The following is a 21696-nucleotide window of genomic DNA, read 5'->3' as shown; positions in this document are numbered from 1 at the left end:
CTCCCTGGATAGCTGGCTTGCTCCCAAATCCCAACCACACTGCAGGGCCCCAGTGACCTGCCTCTGCCAGAGAAGGGAGGCCGCCTGCCCTCCTCCCTGCTTCCCCCTCCCCCAGCCCCCACTGGCTACCACCAGCAGACCCAGCTCCTAGGCCCGGAACTGGCCCCACCACAAAAAGAGTCATAGAAGAGGCAAGCAGGGTGGCAAGTGGCAGTTTCCAGGCATCACTGAGCCTGGATGGGGCAGCGGCAGCCCTAACTTGGTCACAGGAAAGTCCCCTAACCATGGAGCCGGCCTCTTCCCCACTGGTTATAAGCCCTTTTCAGGCCCTAGGCGGCAGGAGCAGACTGGGGAGTTATCCACCCCCCAGAGTAGGGCCATAGCCCCAGCCCTGCTCCCCCGGGGCCCCAGGTCCCCTGTGCCCAGCACCAGAAGCAAGGTAGCGTCTCTACTCTTCCCTAGGCCTGTGGCAAGAGGCAAAGAGACTTCTCTGGCCTTGGGGCCTCAGGAGTGGTTCCAGCCAAGACAGAAGGTTAAACCACTTTTCCCAGGACTCTTCTGGCTCAGGCAATAAAGCCTTGATTTTACTTTCTATTCTTCCTGGTTTCTTGAGTCTGGCACCTTCTCAGGGACAGGCATGGGCTCACATGTACTCCCACAGTCACATACACACGACCAGGCACATGCACTCATACACATGTATCTGTGAACACAGCAGGCATGTATAGGCGCCCACCCATGCACATGTATACAGACATAGCTATCTGTATGTAAATGCAGCACATAGCCTTGTACCTGCATACACTACCTGCATAGAGAACAAACGCATCCTTACCTTGTCACCTCCTACCTTTGTCTCCTCCCACCCTCCAGCTGCCTCTCCTTCTCCTTGGCTCCCGCAACTCCCCTCACCCTGCCTCCTGTCTCCTCCTTGCCCCTGGCCCTCACTGTGCCCCTCTGTAGCCTCCCCCAGCCCCACGTTCACTTCTAAGTAGTCAGCATGGCAAAACCTCTAATCACTCTGCATGGGTTCCTGGGTGAGGGAAGAGAGAGATGAGATAATTCTGCTTCTTAGTTGCAGATAAAATAAACTGAGGTCCAGAGAGTGGGAGTCATATCTCAGCTCAAGGAATGGAACCCAATGAATCTAGGTTCCTCCCCTTGTGTCTGCTCTGTGCTCTGGCTTCATCAAGGCAAAAGGCCCAGGGCTAGGAGCAGTCACTTGCTATCCCTGTCTCCTGACCTCCACAACGAGCCCCTGCTAGTGCCCAGGAATCCTGAGTCCCCTAGAGTAGGGGCTGGAGAGGGGGAAGGGGAAGGGAGACGGAGAGTTGACTGCAGGTAAGATTGGCACTGACCTCTGACTCTAATATTGTTCATCTGGCTCATCTGTTCATCACAGGGGCCCTGCCATGGTGGCGGGCATGGTCACGGCCCTGGCTCTGGGCACTGCCATGGTGGTGGGCACCCCCCTGGCATGGCAACCATCCTCCGGGTTCCCACCCTGAACCAGGGCACTGTCCTATGGGGGGCCACCCCCCAGGGCCCTGTGGGCAACCCCCTGGTCCACATCACTGAGGAAGCAGAAGAAACAGGACATAAGAATGGAGAGCATGACCTGGCATGGGGCCTGAACCAGAATCTTCTGTATGTAATAAACAGCCTCCTGGAGGCCATGTTCTACTCTTAAAAGAGCCTATCTTCCTTCACATCCAAACTGGCACTCAGGGGGCCCAGTGGTCTCTGAGTTCCCTAGTTGTGAAAATCGGCACCCAGTCAGGCATTCTCAGTAGTGTCCATAGCATATGGTTGAATAAGGTCACCCCTTCTTTTGTTTTCACTTCTGCCCCACCCCCCATCATAGGGTCTCAAGTATGGTCTCATCACATCTATCCCATCATATATACCCAGACCTGGTGGGCCTTCCAAGGTTCCATCTTACATGCCTCACCCTACAGATCAGAAGCCTTCAATGGATCCCTAACTCTCCAGATGTTATTTCTTACTATCCCCTGAAAACACATAGAAATTTCCAGCCTCTTAAACTTTGCACAGTTTCCCCACCTCCACCTCACCCCCAGGTCAGGAATGCCTTCCTTCCAAGCCATCTGAAGCTCCACCATCAACATGAAGGCTTCCCTAAAGCCCATTAGGATGAGTGAGGTCCTCTCTGTCTTTGCACACTGCCCCCTCCTCTGCAGCTCCTATCGACCATCACATGGGCCCAACCACACCCTACCCAGTTGGCATCAATTAATCGGCTGGCTTTTTATCTCTCTAACCAAACTAAGCTACTCAGGGCAGGGCCACCACTTCTACAACTCTAGACTCTCCCACCCTCATGCCTACTGGTCTATGCCTCGCACACGGTTTGCACACAGTTTAGGGATACCCATAGTCCAAACACTCCTGGGTTCTGACTCTCTCCCCAGCCCCATGCTTCAGCCAAGGCACCTACCACACACACAGAGAGCCTGCTTACTGTAAAACCCCTTCTGCCCATCCAAATTCCACTTCTGGGATCCTCTCCGCTCCCCAACTCCCAGGCTTCTCACAGGGCCCATATCTGTTCTAGAGCTGTGGTAACAGCCCTCTAGCCAGGCCTCTCCACCGCCCATCACACCGCCCCTGTCTCACAGCCATTCCCTGACAGGTGAAGCAGCAAGCGCCCTGGAATGAGTGACTATTGGGTACCTTCCAGGCTGAAGTGGGGTGGTTGTAAGAGAGTTCGGGCTTCTCTGAGTGTCTCTCTTGTCTCTCTCACCGGCCATACTCTGCACTTGAATAACAGAATCCAGGCTCCACAACTGAGGGGCGCAGACCCAGGTCCAGACCAACGTGAAGACCCAACTTGAGCAGGTGCTTAGCCTTACTGGGAAGGAAAGAGGGGACGCTGAGCGGAGCCGAGAGAAATGTGAGTCTAAAAGTAGCCCAACCTCTCAACCCCTCAGCGTCCGGAGCAGTGAAGTGCCGGCTTGGAGCTGCTCCCTCTTTGGGGCTGGAAGAGTCTGCGTTACAAGTTATGAGGCTCTTTACACGGTGCCTGGGGTCGCGTTTCCTGGTCCCTCACGGGAAGACGGATGCCCCCCAGGAAAGGCCGGTGTGCGAACTACTGCACAGACTCCTAACATCAGATCTCAGACCTGGCCTGAGTAGAAGGGCCCACAACTCCCGCCCGGGGGTCTTAAAGACAGCGAGCCTTCCGGCAGCGGCGCGGCGGGAAGCCTCTGTCCCCGCCCCCCGGTGCCTCGTCCATTGGCTGGGCTCCTCGTCGGCCCCGCCTAGCTATCGACCCGCTTGGCGTCGACGCGTGCGCAGGAGCCCGCCGCCGCCGCCGCCGCCGCCGCCGCCGCCGCCGCCGCCGCCGCTGCCGCTTCAGCACCAGCGCCCGGACAGCGGCGCCGCCCACGGGCATGGACGGCGGTAGCGGCAGCGGCAGCAACGATCCGGCTCCCGGCCCGGGTCCGGAAGGGCAGCAGCGCCCCGAGGGGGAGCCTTTGGCTCCAGACGGCAGCTCCCCGGACAGGTAGGGGCGGACTGCTCCGCAAACCCAGCTCGCAGACCTTCCCAGAATCCCCGCCCCAGGTATCCCCAGTAGCCGCCATATGTCGTCCCATTCAGTCCCCAGCCCCTTCCAGAGCCCCTTCTGGGGCCTCCAGACTCCCTGCCCCCTGGCCACGCCCTCATTCTGCCGGGTCAATTTTCTCTCTCCCGATACCCCCTACTGTCAGCCCCCTTAGCCCTCACCGCCCCCAGGACCTGCCCCACCCACTGTTCCTACCTTTCCTCTAAGGCCCCAGTATCCCCTGCCCCTCCGGCCTCCAGAGCCCCTCCCTCTAGGCCCTGCCCCCGCGTCTTCTCTGTAAGCCCCAAGCCTGCAGCAACCTCAGTCCGGGTTCCAGCGAGTCAATGTGGTCGAGGGTGCGCGTGTACTGTAGACGGGAGACTCTCCAAGGTGTGTCCTGGGGGGAGGGCAGACACTCGGCCTCCAAGCTAGGGTCTGTCTTTGTCCATCACCGCCTGTCTCCAGTCTGCCCCACATGGCCAGCTGCGCACGTGTAGGCTCGAGTCCCCACGTGTGGCAGCCACCTGCACTCTTTGGAGGCGCTGCGTGGGCAGGCTCTGAGGCTCAGGCTGCGGTCAGTACCGTCCCTGAAGGAGCACCAGGCTGGCGGGACAGAAGGAACATCTTCCCGCTGAGGGCCCAGATCTTGGTGCCTCTCCTCTCCCTTCCTCCACCATATGTGTGAGGGAACAGCCCAGCCAGGTAGCAATATGGCGCAATTTCTGTGCCCTGCCTGGTCTGCCGCCCCCAGAATCCCTCACCTGAGATGACACCGCCTCTCTCTCCTGCCTGGACTGAAATAGGAAGCGTTCTTTGGGGGCAAAAGCAGAGGTGGACACATTGTCTCCAGACTGCCCCAGTTAAAATGTGCATTCTGTACCTGAGTGAAGAGGAGACCCCACAAGTGGAGGGAAATGTTTTCTTCCCTCTATGTTGACACATCAGCCTGGGTAGATTTAGCCACCTTTCAGTCTGAAAGCCACAGAACTTTCTTCAACGGGATGGTACACAGGATTAATGTGTTCCCGGGACCAGGGGGCTGCCTGGGACTGTGGCTTGACCAAAAAGCCAAGTATGGACAAGGCAGAGACAGTGACAGGACAGGGCAGGGGCCAGGAGCATCCCTAGAAGGGGCTGGAGAGTCATTTGCTGCCTTGGATATTTTGCCAAGGATCAGCCCTGTCTGGTCTGCTCACTTCCCCTGCACGTGGGGGTCATACTTGGGCACAGGAATCACTTGCTCTCTTCTAGCAACTCCCTGAGACCTCTGGCCCCTCTCTGCACTTCCCCAGAGACCCTGGACAAATCAGGCAAAGGGATTCATTTCAATCCAAGAAACAAAGATACATTCCTGCTGAACTAAGTAGCACTCTGGGGAGTGAATAAGATAGCACGCGCACACACACACACACACACACACACACACACATTTACTAATGCATTGACAACAGGGCAATTTGAAATAGTTCATTCTTTGTGTTTTTAAAATTACCTTTTAATTTTCCTAGTGGCGTGAATTGCTCCCTCATCTGTCCTGGCCACTCCGCAGCATCACATGGATGTCCATATGGCTACGTGTCTGTGGACTTGGGGGCATGGTTAATACACATGTACATTTTCTGCTCACGGGGCTCCCAAGAGAGGTGTCTGGGGCACTATTAGCCAGGCCCTGACTGCTGTGACTTTGGCCATGAGTGAGGCCTGTGTCATCACTTTCCATTAACCTACCTGCCTGCCCCAGTCACTTAGCTTACAGACCAGTGGGCCCAGGCAGGTGGCCCAGGAAATTGCTCATCCCAGTCAGAGCCATGGAACTGAGAGGGTGAGAATGAAAGCCCCCTGGGGAGGCAAGGCGTGGGGTGCTTAACTCATACTATCACTAGGTCTCTAGAGGGCAGCAGGGGCTGGCAGGAGAAAGCTTTTATTCTGAGAACGGTTTGGCTCTTCTCCTTGGGAGGGTCAAGACAAACTCCCGGTTCTACAGCAGTCGGAATGTGGAAAGTTTCAAATTCTGCCACATTCACAATGATGGGCACAGTCATGAAGGGTGAGATTTGGGAGCAGCTGATCCTAGGTCCCTGGAGAGGAATAGAAGGGATTGAGAGGAAGGGGCTGGGGCCAGGGAGACCCCAGTAGAAGCAAACCAATGGTGGATGCTGGAATCCCCCTTGAACAGGAGCCTGCTAAGGAAGGGGGTGGCTTATGAGATTTGGTAGACTGGTTAAGGACAACTGGAGTTCCTGTTCTCTGCCAGCACGCCCTGGAGTGCTGGCTTCCCTTAATGAAAAAGAAACTGACACTCCAAGTGGGGGCCTGGCTCCTAGGATAAGCCCAAAGCTCAGTGAGTGCTCTAAGACCATGCGCAGCTGAAATAGGCACCCTGGCTGCCCCACCCTCCTGACTGTGGAAAGCAGGCCCTGCTCTAAAGAGGGAGACCAAGACTAATGGGTCACCTTCATGCCTTTAGGATCCAACCCAGACCAAGCACAGTGCCCAGCATGTGGCAGGTGCTCAAAAAAGACCTGCAGAATAAAAATCTTAAAGAAGTATATGTCCACACTTATACACATGAACCCGGGTCATTTTTCCAGCTTCCCTTTGGCCCATGGTGATGGGCCCATAAGCTATTTTATCTGCAAGGACACTGGTTGCTGTGTCATCGACTTTATGGGGTCATCTGAGGTCTTGCTTGAGAACAAGTTTAGTCAAATTCCTATTTTTCTAAGTGTTGAGTTAGTAAGAAAAAAAAAATCAGTGGTTTAAATCATGAAACAAATTCTGATGCTGCTTCTGGATAACAAAAAGAAAAGTACTTATAATTATATATGTAGTGAGATTCTCAAGGTGTGAGAAGTTCTCAAATGGAGATATATTATCTGAGGTGCCTAAAGAGGTCAAATGGTAAATATAAATACACTTCTTAAACTACACACTCCCTGCAGCACTGAGTGCGGGAAGAGGCAGGAAAGTAAATGTCTTCCACATGCCAGGCTCCACGCCAGGCACCTCACATGTGTTACCTCAGTTAATGCCCATACTAAACCTGAGAGGGAGGCGTTATCATCGTACCCTCACTCAGCAGACAAGGATGCCAATGCTCCAAGAATTGTGTGTCTTTCCCAAGACCCCAGAGTTAAAGGATGATGGAGCCAGGATCCCACCTCCACTGCTCCCCTATTTTAGTCCAAGCCTGAGAATTATACCCCACTCCCCGACTGTCTGCCATCCAGCCTTCTGGGAGAAAGAGGAGGAGCTTGCCTATTCTTTCCAGTTCCTCTACTTGGTCTCTGGGCAGAACCCCGCCTCTGTGGGCAATGTCCACTTGCCACCACAGCCAGGACTCTGGCCCACGGCCCCTTCAGCAGTGCAGCCGGCAAGACTGGAAGCCAGGGTTTGCTCGGCATAGACCTGGCTCTCCCATGGGAGCTATGCAAGTTGTAGCAGGCGGCTGGAAGAAAGGAGACTCGCTGGAGGGCCCAGAACCCCTTGGGAACCCGCCATGGCCCTCAGGCACTCTGTTCTGTGGCCATCTTCTCCTGTCCCAGGCCTGGCAATCCTGCCCCTGGGGTGGGACTCCACCTCTGCCTGCACCCAAGGAGTGGGGCTGGGTCCATGCACAGAGCGCTGCCCTCGTGCGTAATTTGGAAAGAGGAATCTATTGCTGACTCCTCCCTGGCAAGTTCCTTGGGGGTCCCAACTCCCTCTCCCAACTGTGCACACCGTTGCAGAGCAAACCTCCTGTCCCAAGGCCCAGGGTTGGTGAAAAGGCAGTGGTTGCCTCTGCAAAGCTTTCCCTGACCTCCCCCCACCCCGTCAAAGTTGGGCCCTCCTCTGGGCGCCTTCAGCCCTGTGTGACTTCCCCTCTCACAGCACTCAACACGGTGGCCCCTGCACATCGCCCACCTACCATGAGTGCCTGGAGGACAAGGACCGGGCTTTATTCATCCTGGCACCACTATTAGCAGCCCGTCCAGCACTCAGCCTTCACTCAGCAAACATCCCTGGGGCACCTTCGGTGTGCAAGGTGCTGCTCAAGGCACTGGGGACACACAGATGAACAAATGCACCAGGCCCTGCTCTCCCGGAGCTCACATTCCATAGGAGAGACAGGCAGTAAACATGGCAATATATAATACAATGTCCAGTTGTGGAAAATGCTAGGAAGAAATATAGAGTAGGTAGGGGGATAGGAGTTGGTGGATGATTATTTAGAGAGGGTAGTCAGGGAGGGCTTCTCTAAGAAGGTAATGGTGTGAGCCGTGCAATTATCTGGGGAGGAACATCCCGAGCAGAGGGCAAAGAAAGCTCAAAGGCTCTAAGGTGGGAACAAAAGTGCAGCAGGTGCTCAATAAACGTCTGACAAGAGGATGAAGAGACAACTACAGCAGAAAGAGCACAGGGCTGCAAGTCAGAACTGGGTTCAAGGCCCAGCTCTTCTGGGCTCACTGAACCTCAGTTTTCAAATCTATAAAAGAAGGAAAGTACTTCCCCTGTATGGTTTTTAAAGGAGTAGATAAGATCATATGTGTTTTGAGGTGCATGGGCAGATGAGTGAATGAGACAGTGGACCCCAAGAAGTAGGCTGGGGGTGTAGACCCAGAGCCTCCACCCTCCTTGCCTCTCCCCAGGCTTAGGACTAGAACAGCCTGAGTCCCGTCCATCTCAGCTCACTGAGCAAGGCTGCTACACGGTGTGGACCACCGCTGTCTCCCACCCCCTTTTTCCCTGCCTCCTCTCTCCCCAGGTCCCAGAGCAAGGCTGTGGCCCCTGAGGCAAGCCCAGAGAGAAGCTGCGCCCTCCACAGCTGCCCCCTTGAGGACCCTTCCAGTTCTTCGGGACCCCCACCAGCAACTTCCACCCTCCATCCTGTGGGCCCATCCAGCCCCTTGGCCCCTGCCCACTTTACCTATCCCCGGGCACCACAGGAATACCGGGGGGGCAGCTCCCTTCCAGGGCTTGGGGACCGGGCAGCGCTGTGCTCCCATGGCTCCAGCCTCAGCCCTTCCCCAGCCCCCTCACAGCATGATGGGGCCTGGAAGCCAGCATCTGTGCAGCACCACGTGGTCAGCGTCAGGTAAGGAGGGGTCCAGCAGCCTGCCAGCTGCCCTGGAAGGTGGGGCAGGGCTTAAAAGTGGGGTCGACCGCCCCCGGGCTCTGGACTCCTTCACTAGGAGGCAGCCCAGGATGTCCCCTGCGTCTGATGGAGGAGGCAGCCTGGATGGAAGAGGAAGGAAGCGTTGGAGCTTGGGAGTGGGAAAGCCTAAAAGGGTTGATGCCATCTTCCTCTATCCTCCACCCCCACCCCAACCTCCCACCCTACAAGAGGACTCTAGCAAGCAAGTGTCTTTTCTTCTCTTCCACAGGCAGGTACGGGCCTTCCAGATGCCAAAGAGGTAGGCCTGGGCCTTCTCTGGAGCCCTAGGGGTGACCAGGCCAGTGCCCAGTTTAGCCCCACCATCCCTTGTTGGTGGCTTCTAAGCCCACGCACTCCCTGCCATCACACCCAACGCTAATTCATGTGGGATCTCTTCCTCTTTCCCAGCTATTCCCAGCTGATTGCTGAGTGGCCAGTGGCCGTGCTGCTACTGTGTCTGGCTGTCATCCTCCTCTGCACCCTGGCTGGACTGCTGGGGGGCCAGCTACCCGATTTCTCCAAGCCCTTACTGGTGAGGGACCAAGGGGAGGGATGGGCCCCCAGGCCTGGCCACCTCAGCTCAGTCTGGGGCAGAAAATTGGAGTGGCCCAGCTGGGAGTGGGGTGGCAGCAGTGGGCTCTACAGGGAGAGCTGGGAGATGGTATAGAGGTGATCCTCGTGTCCAACAATCCAGGCAGGCAGGCCGGCCAGCCTTCCCTGCTCCAGGGACCCAAAGGGGCAGAGCCGAGAAGGGAGAAGGAGAACTCCCCCTCCTGCCGGCCTGATCTTCTCTGCCCTCCTCCCTGCAGGGTTTTGAGCCTCGGGACACGGATATTGGGCGCAAGCTAGTGGTCTGGAGAGCGCTGCAGTCCGTCACAGGCCCCAAGAAGCTGCTTTCCCTTTCTCCAGACCTTGAGCTGAACAGGTAATGGGTTCCCATCTTTCCACCGTTAGGGGGAACCGGGGAAAGAACGAGGTCTCCAGAGAGCAGCCGAAGGCAGGTCAGAGGGCCTGGCACAGATTTTCTCTCTACCTCAGCTCAAACCCCCATACCACTCTGAGCCCCACACCCTGGAGCAGTGCCCAGGAGGGCATGGTCCGGCCTTGGAGGATGGTGGAGCCCCTGGAGGCCAGAGGGCAGGAGAGCTTCTTCTGTGGCCCCCCTGGTAAGCTGCAGCCTGGCCAGTTCCTGGCTTTAATGGTGGTTACCCCCCTCCCCACCTACTAGAACAGGAGGGCCCAGGAGAACAAATTTGGGCAGACAGAAGGGGAAGGAGCCTGGCCAGTCACATTCAAGCCAAGGAAGTTGAGTTACAGCTGGGAGGATGAGGCAGGTGTCAGGTGCTCCAGCCAGGTAGGGGCAAGCTGGATGGGGGTGTGCCACAGGGGAGGGATGCAGGCCCAGGATCAGGCAGCCAGGCACAGGTTTCAGGCTCCTGAGAATCTAAACCTCATGTGGCCCTGGGTAAGCGTCTTCCCTTTGGTAGGCCCAGGACCTGGGGCCAAAGGGGTGAGCTCTGGGTGGTGTGTTGCAGAGAAGAGCTATGCACAGCTGGTGTTCATGTCCACCTCAGCGGGCAGCCTGTGGAACCTGCACGCCATCCATTCCATGTGTCGCATGGAACAGGATCAGGTGAGCTGGCTAGGGAGGTGCCAGGGGCTGGAGGGGAACCAGGGACACCAGGGACCTGAGCATAAGGAAATACAGCTGAGCCAGGACTCCCGGCCTGGACTAGGAGAGAGCATTCCCTGCTTAGAAAATTACTGCAACCCTGCTGAGAGGTTCTGGGTTGGCGGGGAGAGAAGAGTCAGCTGTTTCCAGAAGAGCCAAGACACAGGTGCTGGAAGACAGACCCTGCAAGAGCCTGGGGATTTTCGAAAGGTCCTGAAAAGGAGCCTCAAGAGCTGTTGAGGAGGCCCCAGCCCAAGGCCCCCAGCCCCCATCAACCCAAGCACTGCAGATCCAGTCATGCTAACTGGAGAACCATGTGCTCCATAACATCTGAAGAAAGTTTCGCTACTAAAAACAGTGTGAACACCACTAGGCTTAAAGAACGTGTGCTCTGGAGTCAGATGCCTGAATTCAAGGCCAGCTCTAATACTCCTTGGCTGTGTGACCTCAGACACATTTCTCAACCTCTCAGTGCCTCGGTCTTTGTATATATAAAATGGGAATAATGGTAGTTTCCTCATAGGGGTGTTGTGACAATGAAACAAGGTAGAATTTGTAAAAAATATAGCATAATGACTGACAATAGTGATCTCTCAATAAATGTTACCGTTGTCACCATGATCTCAGGCCCAACGCCATACATCCAGCTGACGGCAGTACAGGGCCTCTGATTCCCAGGCTGGCATTCTCTGTAACTACACCAGCTATTGTAATGTCAGCATCAGGGTGGGAGAGAAAAACAGGCATGAGGTCTGAAAAAGAAACAGCCCTGTCCCTCACAAGGTTTAAGCAGACCAGTGGACAGAGATGGGGGCTAGGGTTTGGCAGTGACCCTGATCCTGGAATGTTTTGGCCTCCACTTTTCCTACCTGTCCAGTTCCCTGGACACTTGGCCCCGTTCCATCTGCAGCTGCCACTTCCACTCCTACTCCTGTCTCAGGCAGTGCAGAGTTGGCGTGTGTGACCTGCTGGGGCCTTTAGGGCAAGACCTCTCAGGCTGAGGCCTGGGGCAGCATTCCTGAGGCTTCTCTTTGATGGAGTCAAGATGTAGCTGCTGGAACCTGGGCCTGACCAGTCAGGTTTTGCTGGGCAGTCAAGATACCTCTCTGCCTCTGTCCTGCAGCCTGAAAGGAGGTGAGAGGGCCTCGGACAGCGCTGGGGAAACCTGGGACCCTGCACTGTCCCTGAGCTCTCTCCTGCTGTGTGTGTCCTATAGGTCCGCTCCCATACCAGCTTTGGGGCTCTGTGCCAGCGTACAGCAGCCAACGAGTGCTGCCCCAGTTGGTCCCTGGGCAACTATGTGGCCGTGCTCTCCAATCGCTCCTCCTGCCTGGACACTACTCAAGCCGACGCAGCCCGCACGCTGGCCCTGCTGCGGGCCTGTGCCCTCTACTATCACCGTGGTGCCCTGGTGCCCTCTTGTCTGGGACCCGGGAAGGACAAGCCCCCGCGCTGTGCCCAGGTTCCCACCAAGTGCTCCCGGAGCAGTGCTGTCTACCAACTCCTGCACTTCCTGCTGGACAGGGACTTTCTGAGTCCCCAGACGGCTGACTACCAGGTGCCCTCCCTCAAGTACAGCCTGCTCTTCCTGCCCACCCCGAAGGGTGCCTCCATGATGGGCATCTACCTGGACCGCCTAGCCGTGCCCTGGGGGCTCTCCGACAACTACACGTCCATCACTGGCATGGACCTGGGCCTCAAGCAGGAGCTGCTGAGGCACTACCTGGCCCAGGATACGGTGTACCCCTTGCTGGCCCTGGCCGCCATCTTCCTCAGCATCGCCCTCTACCTGCGCTCCCTCTTCCTCACACTCATGGTGCTACTCGGGGTGCTGGGCTCCCTGCTGCTCGCCTTTTTTCTTTACCGAGTGGCCTTCCGGATGGCCTACTTCCCCTTCGTCAATCTGGCGGCCCTTGTCCTGCTGAGCAGCGTCTGCGCCAACCACACCCTCATCTTCTTTGACCTCTGGCGCCTCAGCAAGAGCCAGCTGCCCTCCGGGGGGCTGGCGCAGCGCGTGGGCCGCACCATGCACCACTTCGGCTACCTGCTGCTCGTCTCGGGCCTCACCACGGGCGCGGCTTTCTACGCCAGCTACCTGAGCCGCCTCCCCGCCGTCCGCTGCTTCGCGCTCTACATGGGCACGGCTGTGCTGGCGCACCTGGCGCTCACGCTGGCCTGGCTGCCCTCCTCCGCGGTGCTCCACGAGCGCTACCTAGCGCGCGGCTGTGCGGCCCGGGCGCGCGGCCCGTGGGGCGGCAGCGCGCCCCGGCGACTGGCGCTGGCGCTGCACCGGCGGCTCCGCGGGCTTCGGAGGGCGGCCGCCAGCACCTCGCGCCTGCTCTTCCAGCGCCTCCTGCCCTGCGGCGTCATCAAGTTCCGCTACATCTGGATCTGCTGGTTCGCCGCGCTGGCGGCGGGGGGCGCCTACATCGCCGGCGTCAGCCCCCGCCTGCGGCTGCCCACGCTGCCGCCGCCCCGCGGCCAGGTCTTCCGGCCCAGCCACCCCTTCGAACGCTTCGACGCCGAGTACCGTCAGCAGTTTCTGTTCGAGCGGCTGCCTCAGGGCGAGGGCGGCCACATGCCTGTGGTTTTGGTGTGGGGCATCCTGCCGGTGGACACTGGCGACCCCCTGGACCCTCGCAGCAACAGCTCTCTGGTGAGTGACCCTGCCTTCTCGGCCAGCAGTCCTGAGGCCCAGCGCTGGCTGCTGGCACTCTGCCAGGGAGCTCGGAATCAGAGCTTCTTTGGGGCCCAGCCAGAGGGCTGGCCCACACTGTGCTTCGTGGAGGCCCTCCGGCGCTGGATGGAGAGCCCCGGTTGCGCCCGCCTGGGGCCTGGCCTCTGCTGTGGCCACTCGGGCTTCCCCTGGGCCCCCCAGCTTTTCCTGCACTGCCTCAAGATGATGGCTCTGGAGCAAGGCCCCGAGAGCACCCGGGACCTGGGAGCCCGCTTCAATACCCAGGGCGGCCTGGCCGCCCTGGTCCTGCAGTTCCAGACCAACTTCCAGTATAGTCCAGACTACAGCCAGGCCCACCACTTCTACACTGAGGTCAGCTACTGGCTGGCAGCAGAGCTGGGCAGGGCACCTCCCGGCCTGCGCCGGGGTTGGTTCACCAGCCGCCTGGAGCTGTACAGCCTGCAGCACAGCCTGAGCACCGAGCCTGCTGTGGTGCTGGGCCTGGCCCTGGCGCTGGCCTTTGCCACACTGCTGCTGGGCACCTGGAACGTTCCACTTAGCCTGTTCTCTGTGGCAGCCGTGGCAGGCACCGTGCTGCTCACGGTGGGGCTCCTGGTTCTACTCGAGTGGCAGCTCAACACTGCTGAGGCCCTCTTTCTCTCTGCCTCTGTGGGCCTCTCGGTCGACTTCACCGTCAACTACTGCATCTCCTATCACCTGTGCCCGCACCCTGACCGCCTGAGCCGCGTGGCCTTCTCGCTGCGCCAGACCAGCTGCGCCACGGCAGTGGGGGCTGCAGCTCTGTTTGCAGCCGGTGTGCTCATGTTGCCTGCCTCGGTGCTGCTCTATCGCAAGCTGGGCATCGTCCTCATGATGGTGAAGTGCGTCAGCTGCGGCTTCGCCAGCTTCTTCTTCCAATCCCTCTGCTGTTTCTTTGGACCAGAGAAGAACTGTGGGCAAATCCTCTGGCCTTGTGCCCACCTGCCGTGGGATGCCGGAACTGGGGAGCCTGGTGGGGAGAAGGCAGGCCGCCAACGACCAGGGCCAGTGGGAGGGGCGCCTGGGTCCTGCCCAGAGCAGTACGAGTTACAGCCCCTGGCACGACGCCGGAGTCCCAGCTTTGACACTAGTACAGCCACCAGCAAGCTGTCCCACCGGCCCTCAGTGCTCTCCGAGGATCTACAGCTGCATGACGGCCCCTGCTGCTCCCGGCTCCCACCAGCCCCTACCTCCCCAAGGGAGCTGTTCCTGGACCACCAGGCACTCTTCAGCCAGTGCCCAGCCCTGCAGACCTCCTCCCCCTATAAGCAGGCTGGCCCCAGCCCCAAAACCCGGGCCAGGCAGGACTCCCAAGGACAGAAGGCTGAGCCTGTGCAGGCATCACCGGAAGCCCCAGCCCGCTCTCCCAAGCCCAAGCCCCAGGTCGCAGAGCCTCCTGATTGCCTCTGCTCCTCAGCCAGCACCCTGGAGGGGCTCAGTGTCTCTGACGAGACCTGCCTAAGCACCTCTGAGCCCAGTGCCCGTGTGCCAGATTCCATGGGTGCCTCTCCAGAGGACCTGGATGAAACTGAGCAAACAGTACCTGAGCGGGGCCAGCTGAATGGGAAGCGTGACACGCTGTGGCTGGCGCTGAGGGAGACCGTGTACGATCCATCGCTGCCCGCCTCCCACCAGAGCAGCTCGTCCTGGAAGGGCTGTGGGGGGCCAGGGGATGGCAGCCCTGTGATGCTGCCCAACAGCCAGCCAGATCTGCCAGACGTTTGGGTGCGCAGGCCCAGCACCCACACTTCAGGCTACAGCAGCTGAGGGGGGCCCCGAGAGGCCGGACTGGGGCCCAGAGCCTGTCGGGGGTGACAAGGCAGGGGCAGCAGCAGGCTAGAGCCTGTTGGTGTTTCCTCACATCAGTGTGGAGGGGTCTCACTCTCCAGCTGCGGATTTTAAACCCTGCCAGATGATCCAGCCTTGGTAGGGGCTGCTGCTTCCTCCCCACATCTAGAGGATTCAGTGGGGGGGGGGCGCGCGGGGGGTGGTCTTTGGAGCGAAACGCCAAGCTCTCCTTGTGACCTGCTAAGGGCGCATCTGCCCCACAGTGCCAACCAGGACCCACCCTCTGGAAGGGGGAAGGCCACAGGTGTAGCTCCATGTATCAGGGGAGGCTGACCTGGCCCCCATGCCAAGTGACAAGAAGTTCAGTGGGACTAAGGGATCCAGTCCTTGGGACCCTGCCAGGGCACCTCACCAACCAAAAGAGCCCTGGGAAACCTCAGCAGCCTCCTGGACCTCACACCTTTCAGGGGCTTTTTATCAGGACACTTCCTTCTCTTTGGGGATCCTCTCTGGGCCAGAATTGGGCTGGGCCCTCCGTCCTTAACTACCTGTGCCCCTCACACTCCTCAGTCTGACCAGGAGTTTGTCAAGGCCAGGCAGAGATGGCTGCTGGAAGTGAAGCAGGAGGAGGAGGAATGGTCAGCCTCAGAGCATTCCTAAATTGCTGATGGTCCCTCATGGGAAGCTGCATTGACATGGAAGGGTCCTCTCCCCTGTTAACAACAATAAGAGTCCTTTACGTCCTGCATCTTTTAGTTTGCAGAACACTTCCACACCCGTCGTGTCCTGGGAATCTCACCAGTTCTGTATGGGGTAGCCTACAGTTGGTCAGGTCCTTTTGCCACCGGTTTACAGGTAAAGACATTGAGACTAGGTAAGGTTAAGTGATTTACACAAAGTCGCATAGCTAGTAAATGGCAGAACAGGCTTCCTGACTCATTCCACCACAACTGCCACTCTCCTCCTGTCTACCTGCCCCAGGGACATTGGCCTGTGGCTGTCTTGATCTTTGGCCTCTGACACCCTCTAACAACCTGCCTTCGCAGGTGCCTCTCAGTAAACTCCCCTCCTTCCCCACTTTAGGCCTCCATCTCCAGAAAGAGCTACATTCTGAGCAAGCCTGGAGTTCCTCCCCATCTCCCCCGTGCTTCCCTCCAGCTCCAGCTGAGAAGCCTACCATCCATAAGGTGTCCTGGCTGTTCTGATTCCCAGGTTCAGGGTCAAGAGGAGGAGGCCTCTTCAATGGCCACAATGTGTGGAGAGTCCCTGCCAGGAGAGGCATTGAGGGCAGTAGAGGCTGAGAAGAGTTCAATTAAGGCAGGAACTCAGGGCTGCTCTCTTTAGGAGTGTGTAAGTCTGAAGCTGTTTCGCAGGTCAAGGTCCCAGCTTCCTAAGGACAGGTCTCTCTAGGGGCACTCAGCAGACCAAAGGCTGACTGCCCCCTCCCCAAAGCAAAGGGTCTCTCTGGAAGGTTTTATCCCACATGAGAGCTCACGACACCTGGAGCTTCAGCAAGTTTACTGAACACCAACTCTGCCTATGGCACTACACGGGGACAGAGGCAAGGAGGGAAAATCAGACATCTGCCCTAAGGAGCTCACTCTCTAGCTGGGGAAACAGCTCACACACACATGCAGGCAGCGATGGGTCACTGATGGTAGCATGCAGCACATGCTGAGGGCCATAGGCCTGTCACCATGACTATTGCTGGAGCTCAAGTACCCAGGAATGGTAACCAGGAAGGCTTCCTGGAGGAGGAATGACTTGAGCTGGGCTTTAGAAGTCCAAGTATCTCAAACTGGAAGGGACCTTAACAATCATTTATTCCAGCAGTTTTCAAACTTTGGAGCCTCAGGATCCTTTCTTCAAAGAATCCTTGTGTGGAAACAGTATAAAAGCAGATAAAAAGCAGCCACTCTGGTGGGCGCTGTGGGTGGGGGAGTACAGAGCCAGGTCAGCCTCCCTTTCTACTGTGCCTCTCAGGGGACCCTGGGGATCCCCTCAAGCTCCTGGTGGCTCTGAAGAATGTGGTGCGAAACCACTGATGCAGGTCATTTTATGGGTGAGTATCACAGAGGGGAAGGACTTTTCTAGGGCCAAAGAGACAGTGTGTGGCAGAGCTGGAGGCAAATCAGGGGGTGTTTTGGGGTTTTTTTCCTATTTTGTTGAGCCCTACCTCCCACTCCAAGTAACCCATAAGAAGTGAGGCCGGAACCCCAATGAAAATATGGGCTTTGTGGAAGAGACAGAAGACCGTGGGCAGAAATGACCGGTTATATTGGCTCCTTTGCAAGATAATGATACCCATTTGACTCCTGACACCAGGAAGGAGAGACAGTGACTAGGATTAACTTGGACCATCTCCCTGGAGGTCCGCTGGGACCTCTCTCTCTTCATGTCCGAGTAGAATTCAGCCTCTCTGGCCTGGCTTCTCTGCACCATGGACTATATCCTGTTATCACACAGCCAGGCTGAGAGAGCTCTGGTCTCATGTGGGACCATCAGCCAGAGGGAGGACGAGGTGAGCCCTTCTTACTGAGCACGAGCAGAAGTCTGGCCTTGACTCAAAAGCGAGTCCAGCATCTTAGTGGTCTCTCAGTGACTCACCGCGGCTCTTCTGCCCTGTGTTGTAGGAAGGCAGCAGGGCCCTGGACGAAAAGGACCAGCTCCTCCACACCCTCTTTCGTGCCTTGCAGGGGGATACGTTGATGTCTGGGACTGGAGCTTCAGAAACTTGGCCCGAACACAACCAGTGAAATGTTCAAGAGAACATGAAGTGGTGGCTGGGGTGGGCATCAGGGATCTGGGCACAACTGAGGGCCCTCCGCAGGGACTTCTGGGTCCCCCTTCTGGCAGGCTGTGGCCACACAACCCTTCAGGAAGGCAGATGAGTCAGAGCAGCCAAGGTACCCACTGGATTTGTTCTTTACACCAGCGGGCCCAAAGGACTGGAAGAACCCAGTGGTAATCCAAAACAGCACCTCACACCCAGAGTGGCCCGAACGAAGAGCAGGCTTCCCACAGCAGTGGGTAATCCCGCCCGCCTCTCTAGCCCCAACTTTGGAAAGCGGGATTTGAAGCGCTTTCTATTTCCTTTGAGTTTCAGCAGATCTATTATTATCATTATGGGTGGTTACAGTGAGTGTATGGCCCTGGACACATGTGGGGAGAGGCTTAGGCATGCTGTGAGGCAAGGGGAAACCAGTCAAAGCATTCACGATGGCTCTGGAAAATTCAAGAAATGGTTTCTTAACACTGAGACACTGCATTAACACTCATTTGGGACTTGAGGTCATTTCTCCTATTTGTGCCACAGATCCTTGAACTCACACCCAGAGCATGAGTATGTGTACCGTATGTTTTAAAAATGTAACTTGGAATAGTTTGTCACTATGGGGAAACCCATCCTTCCATGGCTGTGGCACTTTGGTGACAATGTTAAAGATTGATTTGACCGGCAGAATCTTAGATTTTACGGGCACATCCCATACCATGATATTTAGGCAATATCTCAGCTTGAGCCTGGTTCTGAAAGAGACATCTCACAGGAGATTTATAAGGCAAATGCCCTCAGCCCCCTCCAACTAACTCCTTCTCCCAGTGCATGACAAGACAGGGAGGCGGGTGAGGGGTACCAGGAAAGAGGACATATTGGGGAGTTTCTGATCTTTTCTTCCGTGGTGGCCTTATCTCGGCCTTTGATAATACACGTGGGCAATGACAAGCTCTCTGGCACCCATGCCATGCATCAAGATTTGCTTGGGGGTGGGGAAAACAGACATTCCTTACACTTTCTAACCTCACCTTTGTTCACAGGGACAACAGTAACTCAAGGTGTAGTGGTGTTTATGCTTAAGGGAAGAAGCTGTAACTCAATTCACTGGGAAGATGAGAAACAAAAGAAAGCCACTGTGTCCTATGTAAATGGCTGGCCATCCCAAGCCACCTTGCACTGAAGAGCCCTGGAAGGACCTTGATAAACTTGTTATCATGAGGCCTCTGTGTGGTTATTCATGTTAGACCTTAACATAGGGAAAAGATCAACATTTTACCAAGTTCACAAACATCCAACAAGAGCTTCAGGATTGCTAACGAATATCACTCAGCTGGGCAGACTGACGTAGATTTGAATCCATGACCACCAACCTCACCTGCAGTCTCAGCCCTGCCTAGCTAGCTTCCATTCCAGTTACTAGTTTCCATTCTTTGCAATGATCATTTCATACTTTCTCTACCTGCTTCAGACATCAGATGCCCTTCACCTCCCTGCACCCCAACTTTCAGTAGACAAAAAACTCTATTCATAAAGAAACCTGGAGGCATCAGAGCAAAATGTGCTCACCTTCAAGGCACCAAGTCCCCAACTCAACTACCGTGCTCCTACTGGCTTCTCAACCCATCCCTTCTGTTACAAAGAGAGAAGCAGTAATGGCCCCATCAATGGCTTCACACACTTTGCATCAGAGGCCTTCAACTAGGGCTTGTATTCCCACAGAGACATGAACACTTTCTAGAAGGTAGGTGGGCACAGATAGTTTTAAGGGAATCAGTTTCAAGAGCTTCCTTCTTCATAATTTTCCTCTCCTCATATTGATCAGCCTAAGAAGGAGCCTTAGGTCGGCAAGTTCGCCTCCCCAACCTCCGCTTTCCCAGTTGACCCTTCCTTCATTCTGACTCCTACTCTGGCACCTCCCTCTGTAGTATTTTCTGAAAAACAAATAAAAGGACTACTTGAGAATGCTCTGCTTGAGGAAGTCCTTGATAGAGCAAAGCCAAGAACATCCAAACATTATTATAACTGTATTCCATATGTTCACATAGCTAAGTAGAGACTTAAGAAAAAAAATATATACATATTTTAAATACCCAAATTGAACTTGTAGAGATGAAAACTAAAATGTCTGATAAAAAAAAGAAAAATCCCTGGATGGAATCAACGGTTTAGACGTTTTAGAAAAAAAAAGGATTAGTGGACTTGAAGACATAGCAATAGATATTATCCAAAATGAAACACCAAGAGAAAAAAAAAAAGTTTAGAAATGAATAAAGAGCATACACAATATACAACAAGCAGAAAATATGTCCTTTACAACTATTTAAAACTATGAAATAATTAAGGCATCAACTAAAAATGAAGGTGCATTTTAAAAATACATATTTTGTGAGGGTACATGCACAAAGGAGTTTGAAGATGCTACTCTAGGTACCATCTCCCTTGCCCCTTTCTCTATGACTTTGCTCTTTTGATCATCCCATCTCCCTTCTGAAGCATCCTTTTCTTCCTCTCAGCTGGCTCACTCCCATAGGCACATGTACCCACTATTATCTACATCTTCAAGAAAACCCTTCCTTGACCCCCACAACCCACCTCCAGTTATTGCCCAATTGTTCTAACTCCATTCACAGACAAACTCTTCTGCACCCGCCATCTCTGCTTCCTCGTCTCTCGTGTACTCTTCAATCTGTTCCAGTGTGGCTTCACTCCAGCCTCTCCACCAGAATTCCTCTTCCGATACTCAACAGTGACTTTTGTGTGTGTGTGTGAGAAAACATATGCATGAGTTTATTCATTGCAGGATTTTGTACACACCAATGACTTCTCTGTTGCTAAATTAAATGGATTCTTTTAAATTCTCATCTTGCTTGCCCTTTCAGTTATTTTCAATAGTTTATCACTCCCTTTTTCAGCAGTTTACCACTTCCTTCTTCCTAGCTTCTAGGACACCACCCTTTCTTTATTTTCTTCTCACCTCTCTGGCACCTCTTTATCAGATTTCTTGGCTGGCACCTTCTAATCATTGCAGCTTCTAAGTACTGCCATCCCTGTCCTTGGTCCTAAGGCTCTCTGTACACTTCTTCCCTTGGTGATCTCATCCAATACCATAGCTTTAAATACATATGTATACCCATGACTCCCAAGAGTATATATCCAACCCAGACTCTCCTCCGGGCTCAAGGCTTGTATTTCCAACTGCCTACTTGACAGCTCCACTTGAATGTCTCAAAGGCATTTCAGGTTTGCCGTGTTCAAAACTGAAACCTAAACCTCTCCCCAACACAAAATAATGACTCTATCCATACAGTTATTCAAGCCTGGGAGTCATCCTTAAGATCTCCCTCCCCCTTACTCCTCCTTCCCCCACATCCAGTCTAGCACTGAGTCCTGAGATTCTGCCCTCAAAAGCTGTCTTAAATGTGTCTGCCTCTTTCCATCTCCACTACCACCACCACCATCCTGGCCAAGCCCCCATCATCTCTCACTTGAATGATGAGAGTAGCCTCCCAACTGTCTCTCTAATTCTGCTCTTGTTCCCCTTCAATCCATTCTCCATGGAGTAGCCAGAGTGAACTTTTTAAAATATAAATTGGGGAATTCCCTGGCAGTCCAGTGGTTAGGACTTGGCGCTCCCACTGCCAGGGGCTCGGGTTCGATCCCTGATTGGGAACTAAGATCACACAAGCTGCGCAGCGCGGCCAAATATATATATATATATATATATATATTGAATGACACTCTCCTGCCCTAATACTTCAATGACTTCTAATTACCCTTAAGAAAAAAAATCTCAAAAAAAAAAAAAAGAAAAAAATCTCTTTACCTTTGGCCTACAAAGACTGCCATTTGACTTCTTATCTCTCCAGCTTTATCAGTACCATTCACCTCCCATCTTTCAGTCCGTCTAGGAAAAGCCCATTCCTACTTTGGGATTTTGCATTGCTCTCCTCTTTCCCATTGTTCATCTGATTAACTCCTACTCATTTTTGTCAGTCAAACATCACTTAAGATGTCTTCCCTGGGACTTCTCTGGTGGCACAGTGGT

The 21696-nt window shown here is 55.1% G+C and overlaps 1 protein-coding gene across 1 annotated transcript; it reads left to right on the top strand.

The window, feature by feature from the left end:
- Positions 1 to 3413: 3413 nt before the first annotated feature.
- On the top strand, positions 3414 to 14854 carry DISP2 (dispatched RND transporter family member 2). The gene is made up of 8 exons (XM_059915582.1): positions 3414 to 3526; positions 8310 to 8639; positions 8929 to 8958; positions 9108 to 9231; positions 9509 to 9624; positions 9738 to 9865; positions 10235 to 10332; positions 11588 to 14854. The coding sequence occupies exons 1-8, from the start codon at positions 3414 to 3416 to the stop codon at positions 14852 to 14854; spliced, it is 4206 nt and encodes a 1401-aa protein (XP_059771565.1).
- Positions 14855 to 21696: the final 6842 nt, after the last annotated feature.

The sequence above is a fragment of the Balaenoptera ricei genome, chromosome 2 (assembly GCF_028023285.1).
Source record: "Balaenoptera ricei isolate mBalRic1 chromosome 2, mBalRic1.hap2, whole genome shotgun sequence".
NCBI classification, from domain to species: domain Eukaryota; kingdom Metazoa; phylum Chordata; class Mammalia; order Artiodactyla; family Balaenopteridae; genus Balaenoptera; species Balaenoptera ricei.
Note: the sequence above shows the minus strand (reverse complement) of the source record. Positions and strands in the feature narration are given on the sequence as shown.